Source organism: Haematobia irritans, chromosome 2 (assembly GCF_050003625.1).
Source record: "Haematobia irritans isolate KBUSLIRL chromosome 2, ASM5000362v1, whole genome shotgun sequence".
NCBI classification, from domain to species: Eukaryota; Metazoa; Arthropoda; class Insecta; order Diptera; family Muscidae; genus Haematobia; species Haematobia irritans.
Genome location: NC_134398.1, coordinates 185,293,129 through 185,309,708, shown reverse-complemented (window position 1 = coordinate 185,309,708; position 16,580 = coordinate 185,293,129). Strand labels below are relative to the sequence as shown.

The 16,580-nt window shown below is 28.0% G+C and overlaps 1 protein-coding gene across 1 annotated transcript; it reads right to left on the bottom strand.

The window, feature by feature from the left end:
- Nucleotides 1-6,062: 6,062 nt before the first annotated feature.
- COX7AL2 (Cytochrome c oxidase subunit 7A-like 2) lies at nt 6,063-6,739 on the bottom strand. The gene is made up of 3 exons (XM_075297019.1): nt 6,645-6,739; nt 6,395-6,463; nt 6,063-6,322 (listed from the first exon to the last, which is right to left on the bottom strand). Exons 2-3 carry the CDS (start codon nt 6,437-6,439, stop codon nt 6,179-6,181), a joined length of 189 nt encoding a protein of 62 aa, XP_075153134.1. The 5' UTR covers nt 6,440-6,463; nt 6,645-6,739; the 3' UTR covers nt 6,063-6,178.
- Nucleotides 6,740-16,580: the final 9,841 nt, after the last annotated feature.

Sequence of the window (16,580 nt, the reverse complement as noted above, 5' to 3'; positions counted from 1 at the left end):
AACGCTTCAAACCTGCCTGGTACTCTGCTTGATCTAGAGGCTCTCTTTTGTAGCGCTGGATCTCGCACTGTAGATGATGTATATCAACCCTTACGGTCCTGGATGGTGGTTGTGTATCCATGAGATGGTGGTTTGAATGAATACTGCGATAACAACCCAGGAGATACTGCTGTGACAACATGTAGTTGTGTCTACGCATAGGGATGATCTTTGTCTCTACATAAAGGTGATCCAGAGGTATGCAGTGGTCATAATCGTTTCACCATCGAAAATAATATTCAACTGCCCGCGTACTTCTGCCATCCATGTAGTGAATAGTGAGGATTTGGTGGGAGGGATATCACCCCACCCTGGAGAACTCCCTGTTTCACTCTACGGGGTCTTGATTTCCTATCCCTAAATTCCACGTACGACTGAAGCCCGCACAGATAATTAGTAACCCAACGCTTGGTTCCTGCCAGTAGGGACGTGTTCTCGAAGTCCTTGAAAAATCTGGCATGGTTGACAGTATCGAATGTCTTCGATAGGTCAAGCGCCACAAGGATCGTCCTGTGATACGGCTTGGGCTGATTGAGTCCTCTATTTATATATGTTGAAATGTCATGCAAAGCTGTTGTCGTATTGTGTACTTTGCGGAATCCGTGTTGATTATTAGCAGCTGGAAAATTCTCCACAAGGCTGTGGAGGAGTAGTACCTTAATTGTCTTGCCTACTGGCGAGAGAAGGGAAATCGGTCTGTACGATTGCTCTCGTCTTTACCTGGTTTCAGCAGTGGTATCACCCTACCCACTTTACAGACTTCGGGAATAATAAGCGATTCTAAGGACAAATTGAGGGGTCTGGTCAAGTACTCAACTCCCAGTATTCCCAGATGCTTCAGCATTAGCATAGAGATTCCGTCAAGGCCCACAGCTTTGGATGGTTTTGCGCTGGTGATGACTTCGGCTGTGGTAAGTTGTAGTGTGTCGTCGGCACAGAGACCGCGGAGCGACAATGGGCTCTCCTTTTCGCTCTATCACTTTCGGGGTGCTCGACAAACTGTTGGTTGAAGAATATGGCGCACCTCTACGGATCAGTCACAGTCACGTCGTAAAGAATCTTACAGTGTGGCTAATCGATACGATATCGATAATCGAAAAATGTGTTATCCATCACATTAACATACAGCAGTACTTAACATAATATGCGTAGGACTTAACATATAGTGTGGCCAATATCTGGGATATGTTCGACACGAGCACTGTCGTCCAGATAAACTTATAGTCTGGACGGCGCATTAAGAAAGTTCATCACGCTGTTCAGCGACGAATCTCTTTTTTGGCTAAATGGGTACGCCAATCAGCAGAATTGTCGATTTTGGAGTAAAGATCAGACAGAAGCATTGCAAAAGCTACCAATGCATCCAGAAAACTCACAATTTGGTTCGGTTTATCGGTGTGAATGGTAGGTACTACCGTGAAATGATATCCCTGCCAACATTTTTTGAATTTGGGGGCGCTTATGAGAATCCCCACTACGTCGAAAACAATCATATACGACATCAAAAACTCGTCGGAAAAGCGCCGTCACTATTGAGAAGTTGTACCACGCCAAGTTACTACGAAAAAGTTTCTCATCAGTGCAATTATTAGGTGCCTATTTAGATCAATTTCGAAGGACGCCTATAAGAACCCCTGCAAACTATCAGAAAAAGTGCATTTTAAGTTAATTGTAGAAGAATCATTGTGGTCAAGTAAAACACGATTGTGTAGATGTTTATTGATTTGATTAAACATTTATAATTTCTTATAAATATAACATTTTTCGGTTTATCTCATCACATTTAACATAATTTTTTGCATTAATAAAAAAATGATGTTGAGTTTTAAGTAGCAAGTTACATATTGCAGCGTCTATCAGCCAGTTTGTTTATTTTCGATGGAGACAGCGAGCCTGGAAAAATATTTGAAAAACGATCACTTTATTCTATTTGGAAAGTCAAAAATTGTTCACCATATACCTTTCACAATTTTAAGCGTAATATCTATGTTTTCAGAACTTTATTTTCGTTTTTATTTAAATAAAATATAACAAGGTGGTTGCGCTTGGCGTTTCACAAAAAATAAAATGGCTCTTCTAACAGTAGTGATGGCAAAATACTTTAATGTAAATTTTGTACTTTTTGATATGCTTCCCCCATCACAGTTCGCGATGGTTGTGGTGACATTTACGAGTCTGTGGTAGCTATGAGGATGAAATGGAACTTTGAAATGCTGGCAGGGATCCTACTTTTTGCCCAAAATGCAAGAGCACACACTGGAGTTACTGAGAATTTGTTGGGTAAACATCTTCTTTCACGTTCGAACCCGGTCAGTTGACGGTCTGACCGTGCGATTTGACGCCTCTACATAATTTTTTGTGGGGCTACATTAAATACCGTGTCTTTTCAGCAAGCCTGGTTTAATAGACACATTGGAAAACTACATTTAAGCATTCATTCGTGATATACCGAGCGAAATGTTAAGTTAAAATGGTGGCCTGATTTAGTTTCAGGCTCCCTTAGACTATTCAGTCCATTCCCTGCCAGCATTTCAAAGTTCCATTTCATCCTCATCGCTACCACAGACTCGTAAATGTCACCACAACCATCGCGAACTGTGATGGGGGAAGCATATCAAAAAGTACAAAATGTACATGAAAGTATTTTGCCATCACTACTGTTAGAAGAGCCATTTTATTTTTTTGTGAAACGCCAAGCGCAACCAGCGTGTTATATTTTATTTAAATAAAAACGAAAATAAAGTATTGAAGACATAGATATTACGCTTAAAATTGTGAAAGGTATATGGTGAACAATTTTCGACTTTCCAAACAGAATAAAGTGATCGTTTTTCAAATATTTTTCCAGGCACGCTGTCTCCATCGAAAATAAACAAACTGGCTGATAGACTCTGCAATATGTAACTTGCTACTTAAAACTCAACATCATTCTTTTATTAAAGCAAAAAATTATGTTAAATGTGATGAGATAAACCGAAAAATATTTTATTTATAAGAAATTATAAATGTTTAATCAAATCAATAAACATCTACACAATCGTGTTTTACTTGACCACAATGATTCTTCTACAAATACCTTAAAATGCACTTTTTCTGATAGTTTGCAGGGGTTCTTATTGGCGTCCTTCGAAATTGATCTAAATAGGCACCTAATAATTGCACTGATGAGAAACTTTTTCGTAGTAACTTGGCGTGGTACAACTTCTCAATAGTGACGGCGCTTTTCCGACGAGTTTTTGATGTCGTATATGATTGTTTTCGACGTAGTGGGGATTCTCAGAAGCGTCCCCAAATTCAAAAAATGTTGGCAGGGTTGTGATATAAATGTTGAAAAGAGTATGCCAAAATTGGAGTGAGCGAATGGACCTTTTCAGGCACAGTCGCGGTCAACATTTACATGAAAAATTCTTCAAACATGAAATTATAAGGACCGTACTATCGCGTCAAATAAATAGTTCAGTTTTTTCCTAAAGCTCTTGAAAAATCACCCTTTACATTGTTTTGTTTTTTGAGTGGTAGATTTACATAGTAGGACTATGTATATTTTACGACGCCATTAATCATACTTGTATTTTTTTCTCAAAATGCTAAATTGAACGCTACCGGAAATTTCGTTAGCATAAATAACAAGATGTGTGCATACCGGCCTTCAGCTACAAAGCTATACATATGTAGCGTATATAAATGCTACAACGTTCGTATTTAGGTTATGCCTAATATAAAAGCTATCAACTTTTTGCTCATGTAAGTCACAATCACATATTGCTAATTCACAATGTTGTGAATGAAAAATTTCATTTTGTAACGGTCTAACAAATTTGAATGAAGAAATGCAAAATTGTATAAGCGTTTTTATTTACTATGTTGAATGAAATAACTGATGTTATTTATTTATAATTACGCGTGAGTCTCGACAATTTCGTGTCACGTGCATCACTCTACCATAGACCTTTGCGGAAGAAACAGTGCCATCTACGGTGTGCCGGCAAACTATAGCTCTGTGAATGGACTTGAAATAATCTGATTTTGTTCCAGATTAATAATCCGATTTTGTTCAAACAGATTCGTTCGTAGTTCGGATTGTAAAGTTAATTTTTAATTAAAAACACTCAAAGAAATTTGTTAGTACACGGTTGAAAAAGACTGTTTTTCATATGTTTGGCTATAAACATTATATGTTTGGAACACAAATTTTTAAACACAATATTTTTGAGTGCAAGCATATAATGTTCATAAACTAGCAGAACATGTTTGGGACATATATGTTAATATGTTAGAACATATTATGTTTGGGTCATAAAATGTTTGTAAATATAATATGCTTGGATGCAAACATATATTAATTTAGAAATAACCTATAAACATATATTTGTTTAGTAGCTTGGAGCGCTATTTAACAGGGAGCGATATTGAATTAAGTTGGTGGTTGTTGCTTGTTATTACAAAATTAACATTTTATTTTTCCTTGGGCAATTGATCAGCTACTTCTTTGATCCTTACAAACTGTGTGGTCCGCTGTTCGAATCCCCGTCCGGCAAAAGGTAAAATTAAAATAAAAAAAATCATAAAATTGAATAATTTCTTCTACAATGTTTGTATTGCAGAAAAAGGTGCTAAGAACTAAAAAATCTCGTGGAAGTGAGAAAGATGTCGGGGAATATACAATTGGGCAGAAACTAAATTTTGAGCATTCAGGTCGAAAACCTATGTTGTTAGCACCTATATTACCTGTTTATTTTCATAATTCATTATGATTGTAAATATATAAATAAATAAATAAAATTTTGAGCACAATATTGTTTGGGAGAATTTTTTTAAGCATATAATATTTTTGGGTGCAAAATGCTTCCAAACATATTATATGTTCACATAATAACATATTGTTTTTTGGAAGACAACATTATTGAATTTGGATGCAAAAATACAAAATGTTTGGAAATTGACTACCCAAACATATATTGTTTAGACCAATATGCTTTCAAACATATTATATATTGGAAGAGATCAAACATATAAATGTTTGGGCAATAGCCAAAAATGTATATGCTTGAAGCAAAATATGTTTGGGAGTATATGTTACAGAAGCGATTTTTTGTGAGCGTGTAGACACGTCAGCAAGTCTGCTGAGAAAGGAAAAACAGTTATTGGTTGAAAATCAGAATATTTCTCAAATTAAGGTATAACAGCAAATAAAAATTTTTCTGCACATAAAAAAATATTTTTTGTCTTCAATGACGAAATTAATTGATCCAATTAATTTTTAATTGAAATGTCTTAAATCACAGAAATAATAGTATGCATTAAACAATTAATTGAAAGTCAATTAAAAATCAATTGATCCAATTAAAAAATACATTGATACTATTAATTTTTGTGATTGATTTGTATTAAAAGAAATTGTTGAATCAATTAATTTCTTAATTGAATATTTTTTAAAACTCAATTGAGATCTTAATTGGAAAATATGGACATAACTGCGTTCTTATCTAACTCTAGCAGCCCGAATAAGGGTGTCCATTAATGACAAAGTTCTATCGAAACACGTTGGGAATTATTGTTAGATTCCCGTCAGGACTTTTGGTACAAAAAAATATTTAACGTTTTTTCTGGCTTTTTTATTTATTTATTAATTTTTTGGAGAATCTTTTGGAAATTCTAATGAAAATACTTTCTAATAAAAGAGGATTGGAATTTTCGATTTTTCTAGGGGCGATCACGAATTAAGTTAAGAGATATGAGAATATGAAAATTTAAATTTTACATGGTTTGGATGGAATTTTGGATTGTCACGAATTTAGGTCCTTTTCGCTCTATTACGCATATTTTAGGAGATATGAGCAAATTAGCTTTTCATATGAAAATTGAAAATTTTTCAGGATTTGGAAAATTAAGCTCTTTTGCTTTTAATAGCAAACACCGACTGCTCTTTATAACAGACTTTTTTGAGTGTATCTAAAATGGGGACCCACAATTCTTGTGGCTTTATTTACTCATTTACAATTATTAGAAAAAAAAAAACAAACTTTCTGCATTTTCAGTTGATCACTTACTTGTCTATTGCACATATTTTATTAAGAATTTTTCTACAAAATAGAGAAATTTATTTTAAATTTATTATTTTTTTTGTATCCACCGACATTTAACCACTCTTCTTTTTGAAGCCCATGGTGTAGACCATGTCAAGAATACCAATGAGACCAATACCGCAGAGACCAACGGTAAGGCCGAATAGAACCTTATCAGCTGGGCCACCCTTAAGGAATACGGGTAAAGGGCTTTTAGCCTGAAATTAACAAAAAAATACATTCGAGATAACAACACGGTTTTCCTCGTCTCTAAGATAATCACTATGTACCTGGAATTTTTCCATACTCTTAGCTAATTCCTCGGGTAAAGCCATATTGATTCACAAGATTATGCAATGCTGTAAAAAATACAATTGTTGTTAATTTGCGAAATTTAATATAAAGAAAACTTTAATATTTTTTAATATTTCTTTTTAATTTTTTTGTTTCTGCTTAAATTGAAAACTTGTTTATTATTTGATGTAGATTTTCTAATTATATTTTTTTTCAAAAATTTTCCTTGTATGTGATTGCACTTACATGTAATTACCACACACGATAATGACGATTCTATAGATTTTGACTTTTTTCTTTGGTCTATGATGGCATTTGAAATCAGCTGGCAATTTGTGTGCGAAAATTACAATTTTAAAAATAGATTCTTCACAATGCAATTCAAAATAAATGGATGCTTATTTTGCAAGACATTTGAAAAACAAAATTTCGATATTGAAACTGTAATACAAAATGTAACGAATTTTTAGGTTTCACTGAAAAAAAAGCATAACCGGTTCCAAAGATTTTGTCTTCACTTTAAAAAATTTGGTATTGATTCCGAGCCAAAGAAGCGGAGACTACAAGTAAGGATACTTTTAAGACACAATTCTCTTTTAAAATCGGGTTTTGTGTACTTGCTTCTGGGAAGCAAATTTTAATTTTTCGATTTTTCAGCTTTTTTTCTTCATATGCTATCAAAGTCCTTTAAAAACAAGTTAACGACGACTTTATTTTCCAAATTAAGACTCGACTTCTAGTAAAAATTATGCTGTGTTTCAAGTAAAAAACGTCTTTAAAATAAAGTGTTGAAAAACATGTCCTATATTTGAACGATTTTTTGCTTTGTAGTCAAGATGAAAAAAGACAACAAATTTAAAGACAATTTCATTAAATTTAAAGATTTTTTCTAAATTATTAAAGTCAAGTTGACCTTAGCCCAAACATTTTTTCTTCCATGTTATGATATCCATTTTTAAATCAAATCACTTAATTATAAGGACAATACGACTTCATTGAAAAGTTTATCGACCTTTGGTCAAGGAAAAAACTTTATACTAGAGTAATGCGTCTTCTATGCTAAGCAAAATTTGCATTCGTATTTTAAAGACATGAAATCTTTGACCTCACGACAATATTTTTTTCAGTGTTAAACAAAATTGCATTTTCTAGAAATAAAATTTTGTCAAAATTTTCCATAGAAATAAAATTTAGACAAAATCTTCTATGGAAATAAAATTTAGACAAAATCTTCTATGGAAATAAAATTTTGACAAACTCTTCTAAGGAAATAAAGTTTTGACAAATCTTTTATGGAAATAAAATTTTGACAAAATGTTCTATAGAAATACAAATTTGAAAAAAAAAAATTCTATACAAATAAACTTTTGACAAAATTTTCTATAGAAATTAAATTTTACAAAATTTTCTATAGAAATAAAATTTTGTCAAAATTTTCTATAGAAGTAAAATTTTACAAAATTTTCTATAGAAATTAAATTTTACAAAATTTTCTATAGAAATAAAATTTTGACAAAATTTTCTATAGAAATAAAATTTTGACAAAATATTCTATAGAAATAAAATTTTGACAAAATTTTCTATAGAAATAAAATTTTGACAAAATTTTCTATAGAAATAAAATTTTAACAAAATTTTCTATAGAAATAAAATTTTGATAAAATTTTTTATAGAAATAAAATTTTGACATTTTCTACAAAAAAAATTTTGACAAAAATAAAATGTTGAAAAAAATTTCTATAAAATTTTTGTTGTTTTTGATTTCAGCTTAGAACCATGCATTAACTAAACTACAAGTGTAGCTTAACAAACAGAGGAAAATAATGTTTCTCAAATTTATTTGGGCAAAGCCCTATAGACTGCAAAATGGTTGGATTGATGCACGTTTCGGAATTACCACATTCCTCATCGGCATCCTCTACATGAAGCAAAACTATCAAACAATTATCATATCAAACAAATTCTGGTAGTTCACAAAACCCAAAGTGAACCACACTTGAACCTTCCGAAAAAGGTTTGTGATAGTCGGTTTTTACCGAAATAAATCTTTGTACAAACTTTTTTTCGTTTCCTGTGTTGGTTAAGCTACACTTGTAGTTTAGTTAATGCATGGTTTTAAGCTGAAATCAAAAACCACAATAATGATTGAAGAATAAACCAACTATAACAAAACACAACGAATGAAATACAATTTTGACAAAATTTTCTATAAAAATAATATTTTGACAAAATTTTCTTAGAAATAATATTTTGAAAAAACTTTCTATAGAAATAAAATTTGGACAAAATTTTCTATAGAAATAAAATTTTGAAAAAAATTCTATAGAAATACAATTTTGATATTTTCTTAGAAATAAAATTTTGACAAAATTTTCTATAGAAATAAAATTTTGAAAAAAAATCTATAGAAATACAATTTTGACATTTTCTTAGAAATAAAATTTTGACAAAATTTTCTATAGAAATAAAATTTTGATAAAATTTCCTAGAAATAAAATTTTGACAAAATTTTCTATAGAAATAAAATTTTGATATTTTCTATAGAACTAATATTTTGAAAAAAAAATCGTAGAAATAAAATTTTGACAAATAGAAATAAAATTTTGGCAAATTTTTCTATAGAAATAAAAGTTTGATATTTTCTATAGAACTAATATTTTGACAAAATTTTCTTAGAAATAAAATTTTGACATTTTCTATAGAAATAAAATTCTATAGAACAGATAAGATTTCTTTTAGAAAAACTTAAAAAAAAGTTGATTGAAGTTGAAAACGTTTTGAATTAAAAAATTAATGGGCACTATTAAGCTTTTAATCAAACTAGAAACATTAAGTCAATGATTAAAATTTTTAAACTTTCAATTAAAAAATTAAAAGTTACGATTAATTTTATAATTAAACTATTTGTTTTATTAATTTTTTTTTAACAATCAATCAATTTTGAATCAAACTAAAAAGGATTATATACAGTTATAGAATTTGATTGAAGTATAGTTAGTAATTAAAACTAGTTGTTGAAATTTGGAATATCGGTCTATGTTTATATACGGTCCCCATTTAAACCGATAACCAGACTTGACCTTCGAGGCCTCAAGGAGGAGAAAATGTTATCCGATCCGGTTGAAATTTGGCTTTAATAACACTAGTTTACACTGAAAATGTACACTTGATGAGAGACAACTTTTCTCATATATTTTTATCTGCTGAATTCGAAAAAATGTTTAAAAATTTTTTATGGAGCAGTTTTAAAATTATATCCCGATTAAGAACTCAAGAGGCTTATATACGCAGATAAGGAATTTGATCACCCCAACCATATTTCAAGAAAATAATGGTATTCTTTCACGGAGTCTAAGAAAACCAATTTTAGGATTTTGGGAGCCAACAAAATACTGGCAACACTGGCTTAACCAATAATTAAAATCTATCTGTTTTTGACTTCCGTCATTCGAAACTTTCAAAAGTGTTTTCCAGTTTTGCAACTTTTGTTGACTTTTTAGATATTAAATATTTCATTTCTAACACTTTAGAAAGTTATTCACATTTTAAGTTCTTTTGAGATTTACAAGAGCTTCCGCTTTTGCCTGCCTCACCGAAAGTTTTCGCAAATATTTGAAAGCATTAGATGTCATAGTAAATTAACATACGGAGTGCGATGAAAAATATTAACATAATAAGAGAGATAATGTATCCGAACTTTTTGGGTCACGAAGTTTAAGGACAACAATTTTTATATATAATAATATTTTAATTAAAATAAAGATAAAATAAAAGTCATTAACTAACTAAAATTAAAATAAAAACAAGTAAGGAAAGTCTAACGTCGGGCGGGGCCGACTATATTATACCCTGCACCACTTTGTAGATCTAAATTTTCGATACCATATCACATCCGTCAAATGTGTTGGGGGCTATATATAAAGGTTTGTCCCAAATACACACATTTAAATATCACTCGATCTGGAAGAATTTGATAGACTTCTACAAACTCTATAGACTCAAAATTTAAGTCGGCTAAAGCACTAGGGTGGGACACAATGTTAGTAAAAAAATATGGGAAACATTTAAATCTGAAGCAATTTTAAGGAAACTTCGCAAAAGTTTATTTATGATTTATCGCTCGATATATATGTATTGGAAGTTTAGGAAAATTAGAGTCATTTTTATAAATTTTCGACTAAGCAGTGGCGATTTTACAAGGAAAATGTTGGTATTTTGACAATTTTTGTCGAAATCAGAAAAACATAGCTATATCTAAATCTGAACAATGCTAATTCTACTTCCTGTGCAAAATTTCAACTAAATCGGAGTTAAAAATTGGCCTCTGTGGTCATATGAGTGTAAATCGGGCGAAAGCTATATATGGGAGATATATCCAAATCTGAACCGATTTCAACCAAATTTGGCACGCATAGTTACAATGCCAATTCTACTCCCTATGCAAAATTCAACTAAATCGGAGCAAAAAATTGGCTTCTGTGGGCAAATGAGTGTAAATCGAGCGAAAGCTATATATGAAAGCTATATCTAAATCTGAACCGATTTGGCTGATATTTTGCAAGTTTTTCGAGACTCATAAAATATTCGGATGTACGGAATTTGAGGAAGATCGGTTGATATACAAGCCAATTATGACCAGATCGGTGAAAAATATATATGGCAGCTATATCTAAATCTGAACCGATTTTTTCCAAAATAGGGATCGTCTTTGAGCCGAAATAGGACCCTATACCAATCGGACTAAAACTGCGAGCTGTACTTTGCACACAAAAATACACCAACAGACAGACAGACAGACGGACAGACAGACGGACATCGCTAAATCGACTCAGAATTTAATTTTAAGCCGATCCGTATACTAAAAGGTTGGTCTATGATTACTCCTTCTTGGCGTTACATACAAATGGACAAACTTATTATACCCTGCCCCACAGTAGTGGTGAAGGGTATAATAAACTAACTAAAATTAAATACATTTTATTTCATTTAAATATAATAAAATAAATTAAAGTAAAAAATTAAAATAAATTGAGTTATATTACAAATAAAGTAAACTTTTTACTCTTTTGACACTATATTCTGGAAGATCCACGGGGGTTTTTCGTTTATTTCATTTGTTATTTAGCTACCAAAAATTATTCAAAGTTTAAAAATAAAAATTTAAAAATAAAAAAAAAACAATTAAAGAAAGTTTTTTTCTTAAATACACATAAATGGCTTAATTAATTTAAATAAATAAAATTAACTTTAAATCAATTAAAATTAAATTACATTACATTGAATTAAATATTTGAATTGAATTAAAATTAATAAACCAACCTAATTTAAATTTAAATTAAGTAATTTTCAATATTTTACATTAATTAATAAAAATTAAGTTAAATTAAATTAATTTTATTTAATTCTTTATTCATTTAATAAACTTTAAGGAAATTTTTTTAAATAATAATATTTTAATTAAAAGACAAATAAAATTAAACTAATTAATACAAAATTAAATTAACTTAATTTTTATTTCATTTTTCTTTTATTTCATTTAATTAACTTTAAGGACAACTTTTTTTTTAAATAATAATATTTTAATTTAAAGAAAAATAAAAATAAACTTATTAATACTAAGTTAAATGAAAAAATAAAATAAATTGAGTTATATTACAAATAAATAGTCTTATTTTAATTTTAATAAATAAAATAAATTTAATAAAAAATCCATAACTTAAGTTAAATTATATTACATTGAACTTTTTGAATTAAATTAAAATAACATCATAATTAAGATTACATAATTTTCAATATTTTGCATTATATAATACTAAATTAAGTTAAATTTCATAACATAAATTTTATTTAATTAGACTTTAAGGACAATGATTTTTAATAATAATATTTTAAATAAAAGAAAAATAAAATTGAATTAATTAATAGTAAATAAAATACATTATATTTAAGTAAATACAATAAAATAAGTTAAATTAAAAAATAAAATAAATTAAGTTATACTGCAAATAAATGGAATTCACGCAAGCTTGTTTTTACTTAAATAACATACATATCTTAATTAACATAAATAAAACTAACTATATATCAATTAAAAATAAGTTACGACAAATCGAAATAAATTAAGATAATTTATATAAAATTTAAATAAAATTTAATTATTTAAATTTAAATGAAGTAATTTCCAATATTTTACATTAGTTTATACTAAATAAATTTTATGAAATTTAATTATAACGTATTAAGATAAATTAAAAAATATAAAATAAAATGATTTATATTACAAATAAGTCGAATTAAAGCTTGTTTCTTATTTAAATACACATTAAATAATAGACGTCAAACATAGTTGTTACAGATTCGTGGTCTCTGGCCATACTGACAATGCTTTAGATTCTACTTATGTAAGGGAATCGAAGTAAGTTTTCCCGAACAAGTTGTGGATGGGAAACTTTTAATGCAAAAGCACAGAATGGATGATGGGTGGTTGACTTTTTTTGTTTGCTAATCAGAACCCTGCTGTTGTTGCTCACCTAACCACTGCCATTCATACAAGGTTGGTGCTTTGGACTTTTTAAGCACAAAAATATACGAAATACTTACGTTATGCTATTGCTAGCATCTTTTGTTTTATTTTATAGGAAAAAAATTAAAAAACAAACATAAATATATGTATATTTAATGATTAATAATCATTTGTTTTTAATTATTTTTGTTCTTAAGAAAATAAATTTAATTTGCCATTTGTAGATTTTTAGAACATCAGTCCATTCATACTTGGTTATAGACTTTGTTCCAAGTTTTGTCTAAGGTTGGTGCGTTTGTGTGTTTTTTGGTTTTTAATAAAAGTAAGCTATGTCCCAGAAAGTATTGGAAAAAGCGTTTTTTGAAAAAGCCTTTACAACTTATATGAGACCCGGCAAGAGATTTGAAAATCTACAACATGAACTTGAGAGAATCAGAAGTACGAACCGCCAGCTGCCAATGGTATACAAAGGAAGGCTTTCTGTGCGGTTAGGTCGGAAGCACAAATAGAATGAACTACGAGAGTTGAGTATTAAAATCGCAAAATAACTTTCATAAGACTTAAGAATAAAAGCAATTTCGATATAAAAAAAAAACATGAGAATGACCTATCCGCAACTTAAAGCCAACAACAGCAGCAGTGAGCACCAATTGAGAAATTAAGAAACTTTATGAGATTTGCCTTTTTTTGTATTAAAAACTTTTGAAAGTTATAGATGATGGGAGCCAAAAATCTGAAAGGCTTTAGCTAGATGATTATAATTCTGAATTGGAATTAATGTCATTCTACAAAAAAAAAAACAATATGGTGGTGGTATATTTGTTATAGGATGACGGCTAGTTAGGGCAGGTCGTGGGGGAATGATTGAACATTTTCTCTTTGTTGAATATTGCTGAACTTTTTCCATATATATGAAATTTTTATTATTTTAAACATCGTCAATAAAAGCTTAGTGCTACACTTTATGATAAATTAAAAAATCTATAGAAATACAATTTTGTCAAAATGTTCTATAGAAATACAAATTTTGATAAAATTTTTTAAAGAAATAAAATTTTGATAAAATCGTCTATAGAAATACAATTTTGACAAAATTTTTTATAGAAAAAAATTTTTGATAAAATTTTCTATAGAAATAAAATTTTGAGAAAATTTTCTATAGAAATAAAATTTTGCAAAAATTTTCTATCGAAATAAAATTTTGCAAAAATGTTCTATAGAAGTACAATTTTGACAAAATTTGCTATAGCAATAAAAATTTGACAAAATTTGCTATAGCAATAAAAATTTGAAAAATTTTCTATAGAAATAAAATTTTGACAAAATTTTCTATAGAAATAAAATTTTTGATAAAATTTTCTATAGAAATAAAATTTTGCAAAAATTTTCTATGGAAATACAATTTTGAGAAAATTTTCTATCGAAATAAAATTTTCTATAGAAGTACAATTTTGACAAAATTTGCTATAGCAGTAAAAATTTGACAAAATCGGCTATAGAAATAAAATTTTGACAAAAATATTCTATAGAAATAAAAGTTTGACAAAATTGTCGATAGAAATAATGGATTGATAAATTTAAGGGGATATTCCGTGTTCAGATATGATAGGAAAAGCCGTGGAGAAGGGGTTGCAATATTTGTGAGGAATACCTTGAAGGCAAAGTTTCGTACGAAATCTACCCGCGATGAGAGAATAGAGTATGTGTTTGTTGATCTTGTGTCGACTTCTAAGAATTTTAATTGGATGTTGTTATCGACCCAATAATACAATAAGTTTGGATCAGTTTCAGATTAAATTAGAATCCATTACATTGGGGTATGAAGACGTAATTATTACCGGTGATTTTAATTCGAATATTCTCGTCAATTCCACATTAACAGATAATATGTTAGCTATTGGGTTATATACAACTAATAATACGAATCCAACACGTTTTTCATCCTCTTCTAAAATTCTTCTGGATTTGTTCTTTCTCAATAATTCGTCTGACGTCCTTCTATACGACCAGATTTCGGCTCCTTGTTTCTCGAAACTCGAAATTTTTTAAATTTTTATTTTATTTACTTTAATTTTCATTTATTTTCTTTTTATCTTTAAAACATAATTATTGTATATATTTATTATAAGTCGGAGATGTTTTAACATTTATAATTCTGCACGGTAATTATAAGATTTTAATTTTGTTGTGTAGAAACTCAATAAAAACGAAATGAAATGAAAAAAAGTTTGACAAAATTTTCCATAGAAATAAAATTTTGACAAAATTTTATTTCTATAGAAATAAAATTTTGACAAAATTTTCTATAGAAATAAAATGTTGACAAAATTTTCTATAGAAATAAAATTTTGACAACATTTTCTATAGCAATAAAATTTTGACAAAATTTTCTATAAAAATAAATTTTTGACAAAATTTTCTATAGAAATAAATTTTTGGAAAAAAATTTCTATAGAAATAAAATTTTGACAAAATTTTCTATAGAAATAAAATTTTGACAAAATTTTCTATAGAACTAAAATGTTGACAAAATTTTATATAGCAATAAAATTTTGACAAAATTTTCTATAGAAATAAAATTTTGACAAAATTTTCTATAGAAATAAAATTTTGACAAAATTTTCTATAGAAATAAATTTTTGACAAAATTTTCTATAGAAATAAAATTTCGACAAAATTTTCCATAGAAATAAAATTTTGACAAGAATTGCTATAGAAATACAATTTTGTCAAAATATTAAAAAAATATGGACAAAATTTTCTATAGATATAAAATTTTGATATTTTCTAAGGATACAAAATTGTGAAAAGATTTTCTATAGATATAAAATTTTGACAAGATTTTCTATAGAAATGAAATTTTGACAAAATTTTCTATAGAAATAAACTTTTGACAAAATTTTCTATAAAAATAAATTTTTGGCAAAATTTTCTATAAAGATAAATTTTTGACAAAATTTTCTATAGAAAAAAATTTTTGACAAAACATTTTTTATAGAAATAAAATTTTGACAAAATTTTCTATAGAAATAAAATTTTGACAAAATTTTCTATAGCAATAAAATTTTAACAAAATTTTCTATAGAAATAAAATTTTGTCAAAATTTTCTATAAAAATAAATTGTTGACAAAATTTTCTATAAAAATAAATTTTTGACAAAATTTTCTATAGAAATAAAATTTTGACAAAACATTTTTTATAGAAATAAAATTTTGACAACATTTTCTATAGAAATAAAGTTTTGCAAAAATTTTCTACAGAAATAAATTTTAATAAAAATTTTCTATAGAAATAAAATTTTGATAAAAATTTCTATAAAAATAAATGTTGACAAAATTTTCTATAGAAATAAAAATTTGATAAATATTTCTATAGAAATAAATGTTGACAAAATTTTCTACAGAACTAAACTGTTGAAAAAATAAAATTTTGTCAAAATGTTCTATAGTAATACAATTGTGTCAAAATTTTCTATGGGAATAAAATTTTGACAAAATTTTCTATAGAAATAAAATTTTTAGAAAATTTTCTATAGTAATAAAATTTTCTATAGAAATAAAATTTTGACAAACTTTTCTATAGAAATAAAATTTTGCAAAAAAAAATTTTGTTGACAAAATTTTCTATATTAATACAATTATGTCAAAATTTTCTATAG